Here is a 22170-nt window from a genome sequence, read left to right as displayed (position 1 = left end):
AATATGGAACCTAATTTGCAATTTCCGTTAACTTAAACGTCATTATGTTGTCTGTTTCGGAGTCCGTGATATTTCTACAGGGTAATAAAGTAAATTCATCCTCCCGTTTCCATTTCTCCTCTCATTTCATTTCAGAGATGGCGTCTTCCTCACCAAGCAAAATAGTTGCCAATTCAGAGACGGGGGGCTGTTAGACTATAGTTACCCTGAATTCAATGGGCTAAAACCCTAATTCAAGCGTATACCAAGCTCTCAAAATCTGCGAAAACAAACCAATATATGGCATCCACGTCCATCTCCTACTTTATTGTTTCTCCAAAGTCCCACTTCTTCGCCCTTACCTCTAAACCGCTTAAACACTCCCAGTTTCACTATTTTGCGCCGCTGAAATCGCCGGTTATTCCTAGAGGCAGAAGGCTCCGGTGTGGAAAGGCCTTTGTTTCTTTAATTACCGCTAGTAGCGGCGGCGGAAGTGGGAGTACTGATGCTGATGTCGTGACTACGTCTGATAGTAGGCCCGGTGGCAGAGTTGAGAGTGATAAATTGCCTAAGGATGTTAGAGAGCGGGCTATGGCTGCCATTGACTCGAGCGGGAGGAGAGTTACGATTGGTGATGTGGCAAGCAAGGCGGGACTTAAGTTGAGTGAAGCTCAAAAGGCTCTTCAGGCTCTCGCTGCGGATACAAATGGGTTCTTGGAGGTCATTTTTTGGGCTTTATGTGTTTGTACTATCGTTTTGAAGCTCATCTGTTTCATAATATCAAACTGGGTGTTCACATTGTGGAAATTATCCTGCATATGTTCTTGGCGATCTTTCTTTAACAGGTGTCGGATGAAGGTGATGTTTTGTATGTATTTCCAAAGGATTATCGATCCAACCTTGTGGCTAAGTCATTTAGGATCAAGTTCGAACCTTTACTGGAGAAGGGAAAGGTATGGAATCATTCTGTAATAGAAGTCTTTTGTAAGTTCTGTTCATTTGATTGGAATGAGGTTTTTTGTGTCAGATGGCGGCAGAGTATTTGGTGAGGGTCTCCTTTGGGACAGCATTGATTGCGTCCATTGTTCTTGTGTATACCACGATAATAGCAATAGTCTCGAGCAGTCGGTAGGGTTTTCATCTTCGCTTGCCTGGATTGGAAAGAATTTTCATAGAGATGATGAATGTTTGTTCCTTGATATTTGATTTTTTGTTCTTTTCCATTTCTTGGTCTTTGACTTCAACAGAGAGGAGGACAATCGTGGAAGAAGAGGAAGATCCTATGACTCGGGTTTCGCTTTTTACTTGAGTCCGACTGATTTGTTCTGGTAATCTCCAACTCATGTTATATGTGGAACTAATAGTAACAATTAAAAAAGAGGAGTATATAAACTTCTAAGTAGCCGAGCTTCATGATTTGGTTTTTCTGCTTGTTGACATTGTTATTTGCCTGAAAGTTGTTGCACTGCTGTCCATCAAAGAAAAAATAATACTTTTGAAATATTTTATGAATCTAATTATCCGGTTTGTCTATTATCAAATGATAAGAATCAATTATTTTTATTACATTGACATAATAACAATGTTGTAAATGGTGGTGGCGGGGCGATCAGTGACCGTCTTCTGCCTTGGCAGCTTAGGCAATGCCTAGGTGGTTGATTTTTTTTTTTAAAGATTTGTTATGCATTATTATTTATAATCATGCAATATATGTATAAAATAAATTATGTTTAAGCATAAATAAACTTCATACAATATAATACAATTTATACAAAGTGCAAATAAATATATAAATGCAACTAACGAGATAATTAATAAAGATTGGAAGTTCTAAACGGCGGCGGTGTGAGCGGTTCGAGGCGGGGTTTGTGGCACTTGTGGGTGATTGGGTTGACTATTTTGTTTTTAAGAGAAAGTGTATAATGTATTAATAATTTGAGTTTTTAAAATTTTGTTAACTTTTGACTACCTCCCTCCCCGGATCTTCAACCGCCTATAAGACCGCCCAAGGAAAATGTGGTGCGGTCGGTAGCCTGCTGCCTGGGCCATTTAGAACACTGATTATTAACCACAAAGGAAACCTGATGCTTGTTAACGTGATTCCTATCGCGATACCAGCAATAAGAAACATGATAAAATAAAACCTCAATAGTTTTTGAGTCCAGAATTATAAGTAGAGTGCTGAGGAAGTTGGCGTGATCTAATTTGATTGAAGCAAGGCATCCCGCTACATATGATTTCATTTTCTATGTAAGCCTCGGACTGAATTTTCTGTTCATCTCACCCATCAATCAATTATCCAGGTATTGGGATCCGTATTATTACAGGAGGCGACGGGTAAGAGATGGTGACGGTGGGATGAATTTTATTGAATCGGTGAGCAAAAGTTCCAGCTGAGGTCTATAAGCTTTTGGCAGTTTTTTACTGATTAAAAGATGAATACCTGATATTTCTAATTGTTCAGGTCTTCTCCTTTGTATTTGGGGATGGAGATCCCAATCAAGGTATTGAAGAAGAGAGGTGGAAGTTGGTAATACTTGAGCACTGGTTTCAGTGGTCCGTTACTTTAATGTTTTCGTTGCTAAATGTTAATTACATGATGACCTCCATCCTTATTTTCTTCCCAATCTCTCTGAGTATTTTCAGAATCTTTGTTCATAACCTACTGATATAGTTCTCTCTATTTTGTTTGTATCTTTACTGCATGAGATCTGATTCTTATGCTACTTATTTTGAATTTTTTACCCACTGTGGTTTTAACTGATTGTGAAGCTACTTGAAGGCAGATTAACATACAGAATAATAGCATAGCAGGTGAACCTTCTAATGTTTAACAAACCATAAACAACATAGATTTTCTATTAAACTGATTCCCTAACATATAGTTTTGATGGAAAAAGGTTTTTCGTCACAGTAGACTTCACTGTTATTGAGGACTAGCGGACCCTATGTGGAATACGATTAAGAAATCAAAGAATTAATCACAATAAGGAGCAGGACTTATGCATTATTGTATTTAAATAATCCTGGAAAGGACCTGATGTTGTATCCCAAAGAATGACCAAAACACAATTAGGTCCCATATTTATTGAAGAGTGGACACCTTATCAAACATCTTGGTTGTCTCACCCTGATGACCATCATCCTGATTCCAAGTAGGACTCTCATTGATGTTTCTCACCTTGATGTATATGCATGAATCTCACATATGGAGTTCAACACTGGACCACTCACAGGCATTAATGATAAGCTTCCAACCTCAAAAAGAGTCATTTTTAACCATGGAGAAGTTTCCTATCCAAACTTAAGAGGCAAGTGAAAAGGAGTCCATCTGAAATGCACATGACTAAAAAGAAAAGGAGATTTACAGATGAATACATTTCATAAAGATTTAAAATCTAACATCTTGTCAGTATGTGGCAGAAGTAGAGCAGATATAATAGTATGAGAGTTTGGTGATCTACGAGGCTAAGATATGTAGTTACACATAATATTCATTTAGATACGCATTCTTAATGCTCCACCACCTATCCGTTAAATGATGCATTAAAATATGCTTCGGTTTTCAGTAAGAATGATTGGAGAATGAGATTCTGGCCTGTAAGACCACCTTAATTTGAGTTGTTGTGGTTCAGAATCAAATCTCATTTTTTATGCTTAAGAGGCTATTTAACAGGAATAGAACATGGTCTCTAATAATTTTCACTCTGAAGATCATTTACGAACTTTTATTGACTGAAATTTGGACATTTGGAACTTCTTTTTCCGTGGTAATCTACAGATTGGACAATATATAGCTTCAAATGGTGGTGTTGTTACTGCTGATGAATTAGCTCCATATCTCGATCTGGACACTACTGATAATAAGGTATCTTCAATCTGATGCTCATCGCCAAAAGCTGTTCTCAGTAGTCAGTTGGCTATTGCATGTTCAAAACATCATGAACTTTCTAGATGTCTAATTTTATTTTCAGTGGTTTCAAAAGACGTACTAAAAATGTCAAGGATATTTTGACTTTGTATTCTGGTGAAACTACTTTGTATTCTGGTGAAACTTCTGGCATGATTTACTCTATTGTCATTGTTGAAATCACCCAGGATGATGATTCGTACATATTACCTGTGCTGCTACGATTTGACGGTCAGCCAGAAGTAGATGAAGAGGTTTGTCCTCTTTGACTTGTTGTGAGTCTTAATTATGTTCCCTTTCTGTGGATGTAAACATTATCAAATTTCCAGTATACTGGTAGAAGTTTTGAACGTGTTGTTTTGTACATCTAGCATCGTCTTTTTCCACATTATGTATACTCCATTGAACTGTAAAAAACATGGTCAAAATGTCAAACCAATGTTGGTGTTTTGAAATCTGAGTGGTTCTTTAAGTCTGCACAGGATAGTAAAGGTAGAGCTGTAGAGGATAGTTTCAATAACCGAACAAATATTCTATATCCATTAAAGGAATATGATGGTAATTCTCTGGTGCTACTCCTTGTGGCATGTGAAAGATTTCTTAACCAACATGGGCATTCTCAATTTGTCACTAGTTCCTCATCAATTTGTGGTTGAACTATGTTAGATTATTTGCTTTTCTTGACTGGGTTGGATGGCTGTTACACAAAAGTTAATTTTAAGATATAAAGAGGTTTAACTTTTAACGATTATAAGATGCCCATAAATGCAAGTTTTGTATACCTTTTGAGATGTGGTAAGTCAAACCCATCTTAGAAATCAAGTTTCATTCCATGTCCAGTGCCACACTTAATGATTTGCCCTTGCTTGATCAACTGCATATGTTAAAATCGAGGGACAGATATGATATGTAGTCTCACTTGGAGCTGCTTACAAATGCAAGTTTGTGGTGTAATCCTTCAGTTGTGGCTATTTAAGGATTATATGATGCACATAAATGCAAGTTTTTGTAAGATTCCCGAGTTGTGGTAAGTCAAAACCATTCTCCCAATCAAGTTTTATGCATGCCCAGTGCTGTGCTGCTGGTTTTTCCGTGCTTGTTAAACTGCATATATTAAATTCGAGTGTCGAGTATGACATGCAGAGTCAGTTGGAGCTGCAAGCATATTCATGCTTGGTGTATAATCCTATGGTTGTGTCTGGTTAAAACCTGTTTCCAAATAGTGACTTGCCATCTTGTGCAAACTTGATGCTTTGTCTGGTTTTCTTAACTGTGTGTTGAATGCAGGGGAACATTTTATACTGTTTTCCATCCCTACAACGCACTGCAGCCCCCCAGAGGAGCGGGCGGAAGGGATCTGTCAGCAAGAAGTGGGCTGACTGGGTTGGTGGAGTTGAAAAGTTTTTTAACGAAAAGATGTGGCAATTTAGGTATCCATTTTAAGCCTTCATTTTTATCTGGTTAGTAACATGAAGTTCCGTGATCTAACATCAGAAATATTTATGCAGCAAAACTACTGCTTCAGAGAGGGCCATGGTGATTGGTCTTGGTGGACTTAATCTATTTGGGGTTATAATTCTTGGTTCCATGTTGAAGTACGATTCATCTTGCATTGCTTTTTAATTTGGTTGATCTTCATCTACTCTGACCTTTTCACTGATTTGGAACATGAAGGAATATGACAGTTGAGCCAAGGGGTTTCATATCATTTGTTTCCGAAATATTTCCCTTACTTCAGGTATGAAACAGCTCATATCCACCTACCAGTTGGATTGCTCTATCTAAATTCTGAACCATATTAAATGCAAACTGTGATATTCAAGTTTAATACTTTTGATACCGCATTTTGTGTATAATGATACCTGCAATTTTTCGGTGTTCTCCTCTTAATACATGGTGCAATCAATAGGTTCACATAATTCAATTATATGTGTTCAAATCATTCGTTTTAGGAGAACATGCTTCTGCAACCTTCGATTGGTCATGGATCTCTTTTGAGACGTTTGCACGAATTTGCCTGTAATGATGAATTAACGAAAAAGTCCAGACATCCTTATCTTTCTATTCATGCTGTCTTAGTAAGCAATGAGTCCTGCTCTGCGACACATAAGATTTGAGGTATTTGCAAATTGCTTGGGATACGGGTCTTGCCTGTACAACTTCAGCTTGAAAATTTTCTGTGGTAAGAAGGATTTGATAAATACTAGTTTGCTATCTGGTTGGATTAGGTAGAAGCAGTGAAGTAGATTTTGTTAATTTGTTATGCAGTTGCTCCTTATTTTGTATAAACAAACAGTGTCACCACCTATTCTCTTTGTTTTCTCAGCATCGCTTTTGGTCTTGAAAATCATTCCAGCTATTTTAAGTCCATGTCATGTTCTTTGATACTTTCCCATTCTACATCTGAATAAGTTTTACGTTAAGTTGTATCATTTTCATGTTCTTGTTCGACTCACAGATATATGCTGGGTCTTTCTTTGCAATTCCATTGATACGGTGGTTTTTGGTTCAAAATACAAACTCCAAAATTGTCGAGAGGAATCAAGCCAGGGAACAGCGTGCTAAGGCACTCGAATCACCTGATCTTTCCTTGAGGCGAAAGGTAAACGCCTAATACTTGCCACAACTTGTAGACATTTCGATGTCCTATTTTGATCGTTCAAGTATACCAATCCATTTCAATTTTCAGCTTCTGAGTGCTCGGGACATGGCTCAGAAGACGTTCATAGGACAGGATCGAATTGTTTACAGCACTGAGAGGGACCTTTTCGATCAAGATTACGAGACCAGTGATTGGGACAGAAGGTTCAAAGAGATTGAAAGGTCTGAGTAAGCAAAACCATCAATGTCTTCTGATTCACATCTTTGTCCCCAACGATGTGTGTTCTCCGGCATAGTTGGACTTGCTCCCTACTTGCATTTTTTGTAATATGTTTCATTATTTAAAAATGCAAAAAATCCTAGGAACAAAATAGGAGTGTATAAACTATATAGATTGATTACTTTTTTATATACAAAATTTGAATAAGCAGCAATCGTCTAAGATGTTTGAGCTCAAAATTATTGCTTGTTCTCAGCACTTATTGCTTATTATTATTGTTGTTGTTTTTGCAAATGTTTTCCAATCTGGTAAAATATTTGTAAGGTGGCATAGGTCAATTTTTGAAAAAAATTAAAAATCGTAAGTACTCTTGAGATTATTATATAATTGTTGTCAACCAACTAAAGATTTACGCAATGCATAAATGAATAAGTGAAAAAAAAAACAAATTTTTTGATAGGTCGGATCGTGTTAGAGATTTATCTCATACAATTGATTCGTGAGACAATGTAATAGAAGTTTTTCTCAAAAAACAGATACATTGATCAATCTCAAATCATTGACGAATAAATGATTCTTTAATTAAAGAATTAGTTTGACTGATGACAATGATATTTTTCTCTTACTATTTCCTTGCTACTTTATATTTAGTCATTCAGTTAACTCTAACTATACCCCCTTCACAACATTAGGGTTTGTCTCCCTTTTTCTGCCTATTTGTCAAATATTGCTTCCAACTTACTTTTGTAAATTTCTAGATCGCCACTTTTTAATTTCTAATTATTGTGAAAAAGTAAAAATTTATGGTAAAAAGTAAAAATCTCAAACTCTCAAAATTTACCAAACTACACACTTTATAATATTTTTCTCTCTACTCAATTGTGATTTTCTTCACAAATGAGAGATCTATTTATAGGAAATCTTTACAAATAATCCAAAAATAAAATACATAATTACCTACATCATCACACACTAATTTTCAATATTTACAACTCTTATTTTCAACATTCAAATATTCAACATTCAAATATTCAATACTCACATTTTAAATATATTTTTCAACACTCCCCCTTGTGATGATGATCATAATGATTGTCTTCATTACGTGTTTTTATACTGCCTCGTTAAAAACCTTACTAGGAAAAACCCATTGGGATAAAAACCATAGTAAGGGAAAAAGAGTGCAGTCACGTAAACTCCCCCTCATGTTGACACGAACAATTCTTCACAAATTTCGTAGATTGCGCATCCCAATATTATATATGTGCTTTCTGAATATTGACGTAGGAAGTGCCTTTGTGAAGAGATCTGATGAGTTTTCACTTGATTGAATGTGACGAACATCAATATATTTATTCTTCTCTAGCTCCTTAGTGAATGCGAAGAACTTAGGAGGAATATGTTTAGTTCTGTCGCTTTTTATGTATCCTTCTTTCATTTGAGCAACACATGCAGCATTATCTTCATATAGTATCACAGGGTTCTCATCAGATGATAATCCGCATGAAATTTGGATATGTTGGGTCATTGATTTTAACCACACACATTCACGACTTGCTTCATGTAGTGCAATAATCTCGGCATGATTTGATGAAGTTGTTACGAGCGTTTGTTTCTGAGAACGCCAAGATATTGCAGTGCCTCCACGAGTAAATACATATCCAGTTTGGGAACGTGCCTTGTGTGGATCAGATAAGTATCCAGCATCAGCATAACCAATTATACTTGGATTAGCATCTTTTGAATACAAAAGTCCCAAGTCTGTCGTTACTCGTAGATAACGGAATATATGTTTAATTCCGTTCCAGTGTCTCTTTGTTGGATATGTGCTAAATCTTGCCAACAGATTCACGGCAAAAGATATATCAGGCCTTGTACAATTTGTAAGGTACATAAGGGCACCGATGGCACTTAGATATGGTACTTCTGGACCAAGAATATCTTCATCATCTTCACATGGACGGAATGGATCCTTTTCTATGTTTAATGATCTAACAACCATTGGAGTACTTAAAGGATTTGCTTTATCCATATTAAAACGTTTAGAAATCTTTTCTGTATAATTTGTCTGGTGAACAAACATTCCACATTCTTTTTGTTCAATTTGTAAACCCAGACAATACTTGGTTTTTCCAAGATCCTTTATTTCGAATTCTTCCTTCAAGTATGACACAACTTCTTGAATTTCTTTATTCGTTCCAATGATGTTTAAATCATCAACATATACAGCAATAATTACGCATCCGGATGTTGTTTTCTTAATGAAAACACAAGGGCATATTGAATTATTTACATATCCCTTTTTCATCAAGTGATCACTTAGTCGATTATACCACATTCGACCTGATTGCTTTAACCCATATAATGATCTTTGTAATTTCACAGAATAACATTCCCTGGGTTTTGAACTTTGTGCTTCAGGCATCTTAAATCCTTCAGGGATTTTCATATATATATTACTATCAAGTGATCCATATAAGTAAGCTGTAACAACATCCATAAGACGCATTTCTAAATTTTCAGATACCGCCAAGCTAATCAAATACCGAAACGTAATTGCATCCATCACAGGAGAATACGTTTCTTCATAATCAATTCCAGGCCTTTGAGAAAAACCTTGTGCAACAAGTCGAGCTTTATATCTTACTATTTCATTTTTCTCATTTCGCTTTCGAATAAAAACCCATTTGTATCCAACAGGTTTTACACCTTCAGGTGTAAGGACTATAGGTCCAAAAACATTACGTTTATTTAGCGAATTTAATTCAACCTGGATGGCATCTTTCCATTTTATCCAATCCTGCCGATTTTTACATTCACCAAAAGATTTTGGTTCATGATCTTCGTTATCATTTATGATGTCGATTGCCACATTATAAGAAAATATATCATCAATTTCATCTATATCTTTTCGGTTCCATATTTTTCCAGTATTAATATAATTGATAGAGATTTCATGATTCTCGTCAGTTTGTGGTTCTGACAGAACATTTTCATCATCATGTGTTTCTTCAGGAACACCATTCTCTATTTTGTGATCATCATGTGTTTCTTCAGAAACGTCATTCTTTATTTTGTGATCATCGTGTTTCTCTATGAATTTTATTTTTCGAGGATTTTTATCCTTGGAACCGACTGGCCTTCCACGCTTCAGGCGTTTAATGACATCATGAGTATCTTCCATTTGTTTCTTTGGAATTTCAATTCGAGCAGGGGCATTTGCAGCATGTATATATGATTTAGTTACCCCTTTTGTGTCTACAAATGCATCTGGTATTTGATTTGCTATTCTTTGCAAGTGTACAATTTGTTGTACATCTTTTTCACATTGTTTTGTTCTTGGATCCAGATGTAACAATGATGATACATACCATGTAATTTCTTTTTCGGTATGTTTCTGTTCTCCCCCTAACATTGGGAAGATTTCCTCATTAAAATGACAATCAGCAAAACGTGCTGTGAACACGTCGCCTGTCTGAGGTTCAATATATCGAATGATTGATGGACTATCATAACCGATATAAATTCCAACCTTTCTTTGAGGTCCCATTTTCTTTCGTTGCGGTGGTGCAATAGGCACATACACCATACATCCAAAAATTCTCAGATGAGAAATGTCTGGTTCTTTACCAAATGCAAGCTGCAATGGGGAGTATTTATGAGATGCACTTGGTCTGATGCGAATTAATGAAGCAGCGTGTAAAATTGCATGTCCCCATATAGAAATAGGGAGCTTTGTTTTCATTATCATTGGTCTAGCAATCATTTGCAGACGTTTAATCAATGATTCAGCCAATCCATTCTGTGTATGTACATGAGCAACAGGATGCTCAACAATGATTCCCATAGACATACAATAATCATTGAAAGTTTGGGAAGTAAATTCACCAGCATTATCAAGTCTAATTTTCTTGATTGTATAATCGGGAAATTGATTCCTCAATTTTATTATTTGAGCAAGTAATCTTGCAAATGCAACATTTCGAGTTGATAATAAACATACATGTGACCATCTGCTGGAGGCATCAATCAATACCATAAAGTATCTGAATGGTCCACATGGTGGATGGATTGGTCCACAAATATCACCCTGAATACGTTCAAGAAACATTGGTGATTCAGTTTGGGTTTTGACTGGTGATGGTCTTATAATAAGTTTTCCAAGAGAACATGCTTTACATTGAAACTTATTATTCTGAAAGATCTTCTGGTCTTTCAGTGGATGACCATGTGTATTTTCTATAATTCTTCGCATCATTGTTGAACCAGGATGTCCCAATCGATCATGCCAATTGGTTAATATCGAAGAATTATCAACTACCATGTTTGATTCAATGGGACTTATATGTGTATAATGCAATCCAGTAGGGAGCATTGGTAGTTTTTCAATCACATATTTCTTTCCTGATTTATATGTGATAAGACACATATATTTCTCATTCCCTTCATTCATTGTTTGAGTATCATACCCATGGGAATATATATCATTAAAACTCAACAAATTTCTTTTCGATTGTGGTGAATATAAAGCATCATTGATCAAAAATTTTGTACCATTAGGTAACAAAAATTGTGCTTTACCACATCCTTTAATCAAGTCTACAGGACCTGATATTGTATTCACCGTTGTTTTTGTTGGTTTTAGTTCCAAGAAATATCTTTTATCTCGGAGGATAGTGTGCGTTGTACCACTATCGGGTATGCAAACTTCAGCTTTGCTCATAGCATTTTCCATATTTGAACTTCAAAAAAATATGCAATGAAATAAATTACTTGCAATATATATTTAAATATAACACAAATCATAATTATACAATAAAACATTATTCTATGAATACATGAAAAATAGATTATTGTACATTTATATTCTACCATTATATTGTTCATTTTCAGAGAAATCGTTGAGAAAATCTGCAGCATCAATATTGTTCATTTCTATCCCACCAACATATTGATCATTTCCAGAGAAATCATTCATAAAATCACCAGCATCAAAATGAGTTGAATCACTCAAACGGTCACTGCGTTTAGTGAAGTTGGTCTCCTTTTCTTTCCCCTTTAATGATTCTTTATAAAGTTTACAAAGGTGCTCAGGGGCTCGACAAACTTTGGACCAATGTCCTGGAGTACCACATCTGTAACAAGAACTTTCATATCTTTTTGAGTGCTTCTCATTAACACTTGTATTCTCATGATGCCTTTTCTGTGGATGGTTTGTGACGTTCTTTTGAGATGAGTTATAAAAATAACTATCTCGATTATTTTCAAAACCACGGCCTTGACCACGACCACGGCCAATTCCACGTCCACGTCCACGTCCACGACCTCGACCTCGACCTCGACCAAAACCTTGTCTTTGAATTTGATTTCGGTTTCCAGGTTTAAATTCATTTTTACTTACAGCATTTACTTCTGGAAATGCTGTTGATCCAGTGGGTCGGGACTGATGATTTCTCATTAATAGCTCGTTGTTTTTTTCCGCCACAAGAAGACAGGCGATGAGTTCAGAATATCTCGCGAATCCACGTACTCTATATTGTTGCTGTAGAGTAATATTTGATGCATGAAACGTGGAAAATGTTTTTTCAAGCATATCAGATTCTGTGACCTCATGTCCACAAAATTTTAATTGCGAGATTATTCTATACATCGCCGAATTGTAATCACTAACTTTTTTAAAGTCTTGGAATCTCAATGTATTCCATTCATCCCGGGCGGTCGGAAGTATAACTTCTCTTATATGTTCGAATCTTTCTTTTAATCCCTTCCACAAAGCCATGGGATTTTTTTCAGTCAGATATTCACATTTCAATCCATCGTCGAGATGTCGACGCAAAAATATCATGGCTCTTGCCTTTTCTTGTGACGTGCATATGCCATTTTCTTTAATGGTCTCGCTTAGACCCAATGACTCAAGATGCATTTCTACATCTAGAGTCCATGGCATATAATTCTTTCCCGTGATGTCGAGCGCAACAAATTCGAGCTTTGTTAAATTTGACATGGTGGTACTAAAAAATTACGATGCATTTTATTAGTTAATAATTATTGCAATACAAAGTAACGGATAAACAACAAGTACAAGTATTTGTAAAAATAAAGAAAACACACGAGGAGGATATTCTCCGATAAATAAAAGACTCGTGAGTATGATAACCAAAATAATTAAAAATAACCTTGAGAAAGCCATCTTCTTTTTTCTTCGAAAAATTTGATGATGAATAATTTTTAGAGAAGAAGAGAAAGTTGGAGTGATGGAATGTGTTTGTGAGATCATATTTATAGGGCAAAAAAATAGCCGTTGTTTACCATTTATGACCGTTGGGGTACAAAAAAAATAAAGGTATGTATTTGTATAATTTTATGATAATAATATGATATATATAATATTAGACATGTTTAAATAATTATGTATATCATATCATAATATTATAATGAGTGTCATAATTTATTTTGTTTAAAAACCTTATAGGCTTTTATACTTGTCGTATCCCTTACCGGGAGTGTGGGATGTCGTCTTAACATCCTCCCAGGATTTATAACAAGTTTATGAAAAATTTATTTTTATTATTTCTAATAATAACATTATATTGTATATTAAATAAATACACAAATAACAGTAAAATAAATATAATTGTTTTTGTTACCTTTTTCTTCTGTTTGGAGCTTGGAAAAGTATGTAGGACTTTTAGAGCTTCGTGCTGATAACGTGTTGTGAAAAAGTAAAAATTTATGGTAAAAAGTAAAAATCTCAAACTCTCAAAATTTACCAAACTACACACTTTATAATATTTTTCTCTCTACTCAATTGTGATTTTCTTCACAAATGAGAGATCTATTTATAGGAAATCTTTACAAATAATCCAAAAATAAAATACATCATTACCTACATCATCACACACTAATTTTCAATATTTACAACTCTTATTTTCAACATTCAAATATTCAACATTCAAATATTCAATACTCACATTTTAAATATATTTTTCAACACTAATACTATTTTTAAAGAAGAAAATATTGTTGTTCTTTCATTATTTGAAATAATTCACTATTCTTAATAGAAGTGCTAGTCATAGTACTCCATTGGCCCATCATGTGAAAATATATCGGAACAGATGAAGATAATGATAATGATAATAATTAGTTTTGAGTGGTAAAATTAATTAGATAAATAATTTTGTTTGACCAACGATTTTATGTCGTTACTGTTTTGAATGACTTACGTTGTTGTTTAATTCGTCTCGTTTTGATCATTGTATTATTAAATGTTTAGTCTTAACTTTTTGAAAAAAATTTAGTCATTTTTCCTAATGTGACGTGATGTTGACTTGACACCAATGCAAAACTGATTTAGTTTTACATAGTGACACATTAACATTTTTTATTGAACAAAAGACTAAAATTGCTAAAAATGAAAAACTACACGACTAAAATTCAATTTTGATCACACAAGACTAAAACCACAAATAATTTAAAATAGTTATTTTTGGGATAGTATAATAGAAAATTACATTTTCGATTACATATGTTCCTCTCTTTATATTTTTTTTTTATAATTTATGTTCAAATATATTATCAAAATTGCAAAGAAAACCTAACTAAGAATTATATGTTGCAATTTTGGGAGTTTTCTCCCTATACTCATCCTTGTTGGATTAGTTCCAACTCATTTTCTTTCATGTGAATTTGTCCAATGGAAATCTGATTGACCAGTTTGTTGTTTTGCAGAACTATCAGATAACATGTTTCACGTGTTTTCTCTTCTTCAATTCCCCTGCTATTCGGCCTACTATTCATATTATAAAAGCGTGGATATGATCAAAAGTATTTCATTGTGAATGGTAAAACTTCTCTTTTATTTATATATATTTCAAGATTTTGTTGAAAAATAAGTGAGGCTGCTTTTCGTAAAAGAAATTATTGTGGTATAGTCAAAATTAGAAAAGTCGGTAATATTCACAAGTTTATTCAATTAATAAACATTATATATATATATATATATATATATATATATATATATATATATATATATTTAAATATATTGTTCAATGGCACTAGCTGTAAAGATAATCTCTAATCATTTGTGTGTTATATTAATAGATTCTTGTTTTTTTTTTTTTTGAAAGGTTAATAGATTCTTGTTAAATACATAAAATATTACGATCTTGTTTTATGTGATAGTTAATTTTAAAAAAATATAGTTTATCCCTTAATGTTCTAAATTTGCAAAAAATTATTATTGTTATGATATATTAATATTTTTAGTATCAAATTATTGATATTTAAGTAATAAATACATACTCATCTATACTACTTTGTTAAGTTTGGAGCACTTAGAGTAACTAACTTTGGTGTCATGGTCTGTTTTATTACTTATATATATTAATAAAATGTTAAAATTTTAATGTAAGTTATACGTAGTTCAGTGGATAGAATCATTGTTATTTGGCGTTTAGGTTATAGGTTCAATTTTTACTGAGGTCATTTTTTTATTCTTTTATTTTTCAATTTATTTTTTAATTTATATATCAAAATTACAGTGTAGTCCCTCACTATTTCTTATAATTATATTTTGATCCTCATTTAAATATAAATCAAATGAATTATATCAAATATATGTGGGAATCATGTGAAGAGATATGTAATTTTCCAGTTTATAATAACACCTATTGATTATTATCACGACCAATGTTTTGATCTGTGTCATGTAATTATTCTTTAAATATATGATTGTTTGTTCAAGTGAAAGTTATAGAATTTTTTGTTACAAAACCTGATTAACCGACCTTAGGATCTTAAACACAGTTTAAACACGGTGTTTTCTATATTTCGATATGTATTATGTGAATAGAGCTATCAAAATTTGGTTTTGAACTGTCGTATGGAGCTATTAACGACCTTAGGATCTTAAACTTGATTAACCGACTTGTAGATTTTAAACACAATTTACATAATATTGTGATATGTATTATGTGAGTAGAGCTATCAACACGTGGTTTTGAACTGTTGTATAGTTGCATCATTATTATTATCATGAAGCCGAGACGCAGGAGATATGAAGATCAAGAGAGGATATGGAACTTCTTATATAGGAAAGAAACGCACCCCCGTCCCCTCTAGCACAAAGGATTCCTTTCTCCGTCAAGATATTTGATGCTGAATTGCATCAAAATTTTAAAAATCTTAATATCGGAGAAATACGACTCTGCATAGGAGATCCGTAAGAACACATAGCTCAGTTTGAAAATGCTGCATTACTACACCGGTACTCCAATCCGATCGAGTGTAGGATCTTGTGAACCATTTTGGTCAGGATGGCCAACCAATGGTTAAACACACTGAGGTCGGGAACATCATATCTTTTCGAGACTTCGGCAGAGCCTTTCTCCACCAAACAAGTAGTAAGAAGCATTCACTAATAGCCTGAATTTGTTCAATATCAAACAAGAACAGTAGAGTCTACGAAAGTTCATTAAGAAGTTCAACAAGATGGTCATTGATGTTCTCTCGACTACTTCAGATATACTGGTAAGTGCCTTTACCAGAGGACAAAGGGAGAAAAAGTGATTTTTTCAAGTCTTTGGTAAAAAAAATACACCCCCTAACTATTACTTGTATGTGTAGATTGACATCAATCCACTAGTACCATTTAAAACATTGAAGGTTTGAAGACCAAAGTCACCAGATCGGACTCATAAATATTTTCAGTATCACCCACATCATTTATCATATCTTCACTTGAACCAAAGCCAATTTTATTTATTTTAGAAAAGAATCATATGACTTGGGTTTGGAGTCGGGGTTTAATAAAGGAAACCGTAGGCTATATTAGATAATATATATATATATATATATATATATATATATATATATATATATATTTAAATTAGGAAAAAAAACGTGGAGTTTATTTTACGATAGTAGAAAATAGTTCAAGAAATAGATTAGTAAATTATCAAATTTAGTAAAAGATATCGAATGACATTCATGAATTAAAACCAATTATTTCAGATGTCTTAATCCAAATCGTACAGATACGAATGAAGATATAGAATTATGTAAAAATAAATAAGTATAAAATAATATTACATTATGATTCATTGGACCATGTGCAGAGCATTAATACTGATTGGACCATTTTGCATTGTTGGTGTTAATAAAGTCCACGTAAGCAAGAGTGAAAAATTCAGCCAAACATTTGAACACGTGAGGTTTTTTTAAAACAATTCTCATTCGGTGGCGTGTGGGGCACATGGACTCAATGTTATGGCAAGGCAAGTGGGAGTGGCTGACAGCTTGTGGCCGACTCCCACCGCTCCAACATCTAAATAAGAATCTGAATATTATTTTTAAAAATATATTAAATAATTTATATGTTATTTTTTGGAGTCATTTAAAAAATAAATTAAATAATTTATATTTTGTTCTCTGGAGTCATTTATATGTTGTTTTATTAGGTTGTATGAAAGTGTGATTTTTCTTATGTATTCATTCATTTTCAAATTTATAATAGAATTTTAATTTAAATAAACTACATTCGTAAAATAAAATAAATAATTTTAAATAAAAAAATTTATATTAGTATTTATCTTAATTGATAATCATTTAAAAGGTGTGAATAAGTTAAAAATATATTTATTTAATATTAAAAAAAAAGAATAAAAGTTGATGATGGACAGTAAAACTAAAACAAATGAGGGTTAATGTTAAAACCAACGTGAAAAATGAATCTGTTAATATGAAAGTATATTTGACACGTAGACCTCACACTCTCAATGAGGTGATGGGTGTTATGTTTTTTTTTTTTTTTACGGTCAAATCTTGTAATTTATTGAAAAGTTAAGATGTCTTTCGTTACAAGATGAATTAACCAAAGAGGGAAATCCTCATTCTCCCACACGAAGTGAGACGAGGATGAAATAGAAAAAGCAGCAATCGAATGGGCAACTACATTTGCCGATCGCCTAATATGACTAAGGGTAATGTTACTTTGAGAGTCCAAGAAAGTTCTGATATCTGTAGCTAAGGACCCTACATAACTGAGATTATCTTCTGGCCTTGTGATTGCTTGCACTGCTAGAAGAGAGTCTGATGTAACTTGATGAATCGGTAAATCGTGCAATTGAGCGATCTGTAAACCACCTTCAATAGCGAGAAGTTTAGCACACGTAATAGACTGGGGTTTATCAATTTTCCTTCCAAATGCTAGGACTGGTTGTCCCTCGTGGTTTCTGACCACCCCTCCAATTGCATAGTTATTGGAATTCCTCGTTATAAGCTGCATCTACATCCAATTTGAGTTTGTCTTCTGGTGGAGCAACCCAGACCTTAGGTGAATTACACTTGTTAGGTTCCCTAGTAGAAGATAGAGCTAGTCTAGCATGTTGGAAGTCTTGTAATAGAATCTCACTCCAATCTGCATTAATGCCATCTGAGCGTCCTTTTTCTTGTGGGTCAAGCTTAATCGTTCAGACCAGGTTGCCCAAGTTCGCATCGCAAACATCTCAAATTCTGGTTTACTAAGCTTCTCTTTCATCCATAGGAAAATATCAATCGTAGGTAAATGCCTAACCTGTTTCACTAACAGCCAGAAGCATGACCCTTTCCAGCAGGTTTTGACAGTGGGGCACACAAATAATGCATGGCTTGTCGAATCACAAACTGACTGACACAACGGGCACACACCAGAGACTGGGACATGATGAGACAATAAATTTTGTCATGTAGGTATTATATCATGTGATACTCTCCAACAAAATATCCGGACTTTCAGAGGGATTGAAAGAGCCCAAAGGTATTGCCACCAACTCTTCAAGCGGGAGCTCGAACTAGAGGTTGGAGAGTCATAGAATCCCGTAGCTACCTTGTACCCATCTCGAACTGTGTAATTTCCTTTCGGATCAAAGAGCCAGAATCGGTAGTCCTCACGGTGGGTCGAAGAGATGGGAATGGCTAGGATCTCTTCCACCAGGTGATGTGAGAAGAGTTGTCGTACCAGTGATTCCTTCCATCTCCCATTTTCAATAAGGTCCTTAACCACCATTTGGTTGTCTTGTGTCCCAACTGGAATAACGCCTCCTCTATAGTTCGGAATCCATCTTTCCCCCTTCACGGCAATCTTAGCTCCATCTCCACATGCCAACAAATCCCATTCTCCAGTAGAGGTTTGCTCCACAACAAGGACCGCCAAAGGTAAGATGGATTATTACCCAGACTGACCTTCATGATATCTTGGTGTCTAAAGTACCGTGCTTTGAGGATTCGAGCTACCAGCGATCCTGGATTCTTTATGATACGCCAAATCTGCTTAGCTAACAATGCCTTGTTGAAGATTTCCAGGTGGCGGAAACCCAAACCACCCTTGCATTTTGGTTGGCACAGGGCTTCCCAAGATTTCCAATGCAACCTTTTATTTCCCTCATGATGGGTGTTATGTTAATGTTCTTATATGGATGTTTAGAAAAATTCAATATTCTTTTTTCTTTAAAATAAAATAGAATATTCAACAACGAAGAGAGTCGGTGAAGGACATCATGGTCAATTTTTGGACTAAATATTATAATGGATAAAATCTCTATAAATTTATGTTAGATCAAATGTTTATAGTAAAGCCAAAAGTTATAGATGTAGGCAAGATGCAATTTTATTTCTTTGTATTCATGACAGCGCATAGTGGACATATTTAGGTGTTAATGTGTCGAATTGTTAGGCTAATGAATCTGGTGATGTATATGTCTATTTGTCGGTGTTGTCTCATATCTTTTATATATCAGTTTTATCTTTTCCCTACCGTCAGCTCTGTCCCAAAGATAATATTACCCGTTGAGGTCTGACGCCATTATGTTACAGTCCACCTAGCCAAACATATCAAGCTGTGCAACTTTAGCAGTTTGACGTACGAGAAATTCTCATAAGGTCACTCATCTCATTCCTATGCTCATTCATACACGCTTAACGTAAGATTCTCCGCCTAATAAGTATATAAATATGCTTCTTGAGTAATTTGAACTAATGACATCGCTCTGATAATCAATTGTTATGATCAAGTGTTTCTTGTCCAAAAAATATAGTTGTTAGCCAAGATGCAAATTTATTTTTGTATACTCGTGATAGTGCAAATTGCACGGACTTGGATGCTAATGAGTCTAGATGTTAGGTCCATGAGTTCGGAGAGGTGCATATCTATATGTTGATGTTGTCTCATATCCCTTATAGATTAGTCTTACTATTTTCCTACGGTCAACTATGTTCTCAAGCAGAGACAATATTATATGTTAAGATCTGATGTCACTCTTTTACGACTCACCTAGCCAGTCATATCAAACGGCGAAACTTCGGGAGCTTGAAGTATGAGAACTTCTCAAGATGTTACCCATATAAGTAATAGTCCCACTCGTACACGCTTAACTCAATATTTTTTTTATAAATACATAATAGAATTAACTCAATATTTTATATTAAGAGAAACTAATCTTCCTCGATCTATTACATTTTATTCTTAAATTATGAAATATTTAGACAATTCACATGCTTATTATATCGTATCTTAGTATAATTTTTATATATAATATGATGATGATTATTTAATTTTTTTAGAATGGCTCGCAGATATAAAAAGGATATTATTGGGCTATGATAAATATGAGTTATAAATTTATTAAAATAAGTTTTTATGATTTTTTGGCATAAATAATGTTTTTATATTAAATAAAAATGGAGTATTTTTTGTAATTTGAGAAGATTATCGGCATATAATAAAGTATACAATGACCCTAAAATTAAAGATGCTTATCGGACCGGGTCAATTTGGAATCAGTCTTTCGGTTACGGATTTGAACTGAACCTAACGTCAATGTTAAATCCGATGGGTTATTTGAAATGGATTCGGAACAGTTTTTATCAAGTCCGGTTTAATCCTCCATTTTCATCAATAATGCCCCGTTTTCAGGCTTCAGGCCCAGTTACACAGGCCTTGTAATATAATGATTAGGCGATTGTCGTTTAAAAAAAGAGATAAAATTTGAAGAAATGAGAGGTTGGAAATTTTGATTGAAGCCCTAAACGCTAACCCACGGGGCCCAAAGATTGGTGAGCCCAAACTGTGGGCAGGTTTAATTTGGGCCCAAAATTTAATAATTATTTAAGACTTGCGTGTATTTCACTTTCCAATTGCACATTTCCACAAAACCTAGAAGCCTGCATTAGTCTACCACCGCTTCGATACTCCGTCGCCGCCGCGAACACAAGCAACAGCATGGGCCGCGTCCGAACGAAAACTGTCAAGAAATCTTCCCGACAAGTGATCGAGCGTTACTATTCCAAGATGACTCTGGACTTCCACACCAACAAGAAGATTCTCGAAGAGGTTGCTATAATCCCTTCCAAACGTCTGCGCAACAAGATCGCCGGTTTCTCTACCCATTTGATGAAGAGGATCCAGAAGGGATCCGTCCGCGGGATATCGCTCAAGCTGCAGGAAGAGGAACGCGAGCGCCGCATGGATTTCGTTCCCGATGAGTCTGCTATTAAGGTCGACCGCATCGAGGTGGACCAGGAGACTGTTGACCTGTTGGAGTCTATGGGCATGAAGGAGATGCCAGGTGTCGTGCTCAGGGAAGATCAAGGGCCTATTAATACTGCTCCGCCGATGAATTATGGCCGTGGCGGTGGCCGACGATACTAACAGATGAGCATTATTTTGGTTTAATATGTCGCGATGGATGATATTTGATTTTGCATTCTTCTTAGTTTTGTTGAAGATGATGCCTTTTAATATATTTTTATGCATGTTGAAGAAAATTTTGAGACATCGGTTGAATTGATTATGTTTTTATCTTGTTTGAGCATTCGCACATCGTCTGTTACTAAAATTAATCTTTTGACTATTATTACAAGTTCTTAGTGCAAATCTAATGTTCGTAAGCTGATGTTGTTTGCCACTCTTCTGGTATTGGTGGTGAGTAGTTGGATTTTTGTTGTTACTCTTGATCTTGAATCTTAACTTTGAATGAATGTTGATTAAATATTTGAAGTGATAGTCAATAATTTACAGCAAAGTTATCAATTTTTAAACTGATTCTACGGGTAGAGTATGGGTCATTTGACTGCTGGGTTTATGTCTAATTCAACTGGGGGGGAGTATATCTTACTTCATCTCTATTATTGCTAAGATCCTAAATCAACAAGCGGCTTTTCTTTCAGACATGTATAAAAATTGATTGGAATCGACCCGTACTACTCGACAGAATTGTAATGTGGTTCTCGTTCGAAAAGAAATTGTGAAGTGTAACAAATGCCACTAGTTTGACCCAGAAAACCGATATTGGGGATCATGTTCAATTTTGAGATTCCCGTAGGGTTGTGTATCAACAAAGAGGTGTGCAGTGGTCTTTGATGGAAGTTGATTTGGTGTACCCATAATTTTGGTTTAGGAGACAAGTTCTGGTTAGGCATGTCG

At 34.7% G+C, this 22170-nt stretch overlaps 3 protein-coding genes across 3 annotated transcripts; 2 read left to right on the top strand and 1 right to left on the bottom strand.

Annotated features, from left to right (window-relative positions):
• Positions 1–118: 118 nt before the first annotated feature.
• Positions 119–6924, top strand: LOC142530023 (uncharacterized protein At5g03900, chloroplastic-like). The gene is made up of 13 exons (XM_075635776.1): positions 119–699; positions 825–932; positions 1007–1107; positions 1227–1307; positions 2283–2355; positions 2444–2509; positions 3761–3847; positions 4078–4143; positions 5177–5319; positions 5398–5484; positions 5564–5627; positions 6348–6491; positions 6579–6924. The coding sequence occupies exons 1-13, from the start codon at positions 280–282 to the stop codon at positions 6720–6722; spliced, it is 1584 nt and encodes a 527-aa protein (XP_075491891.1). The 5' UTR covers positions 119–279; the 3' UTR covers positions 6723–6924.
• Positions 6925–17541: 10617 nt separating this feature from the next.
• On the bottom strand, positions 17542–17997 carry LOC142528510 (uncharacterized). Its single transcript, XM_075633560.1, has one exon. It carries the CDS (start codon positions 17995–17997, stop codon positions 17542–17544), a length of 456 nt encoding a protein of 151 aa, XP_075489675.1.
• A 2877-nt stretch (positions 17998–20874) lies between these two features.
• LOC142530032 (small ribosomal subunit protein eS17-like) lies at positions 20875–21565 on the top strand. Its single transcript, XM_075635783.1, has one exon. It carries the CDS (start codon positions 20968–20970, stop codon positions 21394–21396), a length of 429 nt encoding a protein of 142 aa, XP_075491898.1. The 5' UTR covers positions 20875–20967; the 3' UTR covers positions 21397–21565.
• The last annotated feature ends 605 nt before the right edge of the window (positions 21566–22170 follow it).

The sequence above is a fragment of the Primulina tabacum genome, chromosome 16 (genome assembly GCF_025594145.1).
Source record: "Primulina tabacum isolate GXHZ01 chromosome 16, ASM2559414v2, whole genome shotgun sequence".
In the NCBI taxonomy this organism is placed as follows: Eukaryota; Viridiplantae; Streptophyta; class Magnoliopsida; order Lamiales; family Gesneriaceae; genus Primulina; species Primulina tabacum.
This window is presented reverse-complemented; position numbering and strand designations above follow the sequence as displayed.

Coding starts and splice junctions, on each gene's coding strand:
- LOC142530023 (XM_075635776.1), top strand. CDS start 280: ATGGCATCCACGTCCATCTCCTACTTTATTGTTTCTCCAAAGTCCCAC. Junction 1,308..2,282: donor AGTCCGACTGATTTGTTCTG/GTAATCTCCAAC, acceptor TCAATTATCCAG/GTATTGGGATCCGTATTATT. Junction 6,492..6,578: donor ATCTTTCCTTGAGGCGAAAG/GTAAACGCCTAA, acceptor TTCAATTTTCAG/CTTCTGAGTGCTCGGGACAT.
- LOC142528510 (XM_075633560.1), bottom strand. CDS start 17,997: ATGCAGCTTATAACGAGGAATTCCAATAACTATGCAATTGGAGGGGTG.
- LOC142530032 (XM_075635783.1), top strand. CDS start 20,968: ATGGGCCGCGTCCGAACGAAAACTGTCAAGAAATCTTCCCGACAAGTG.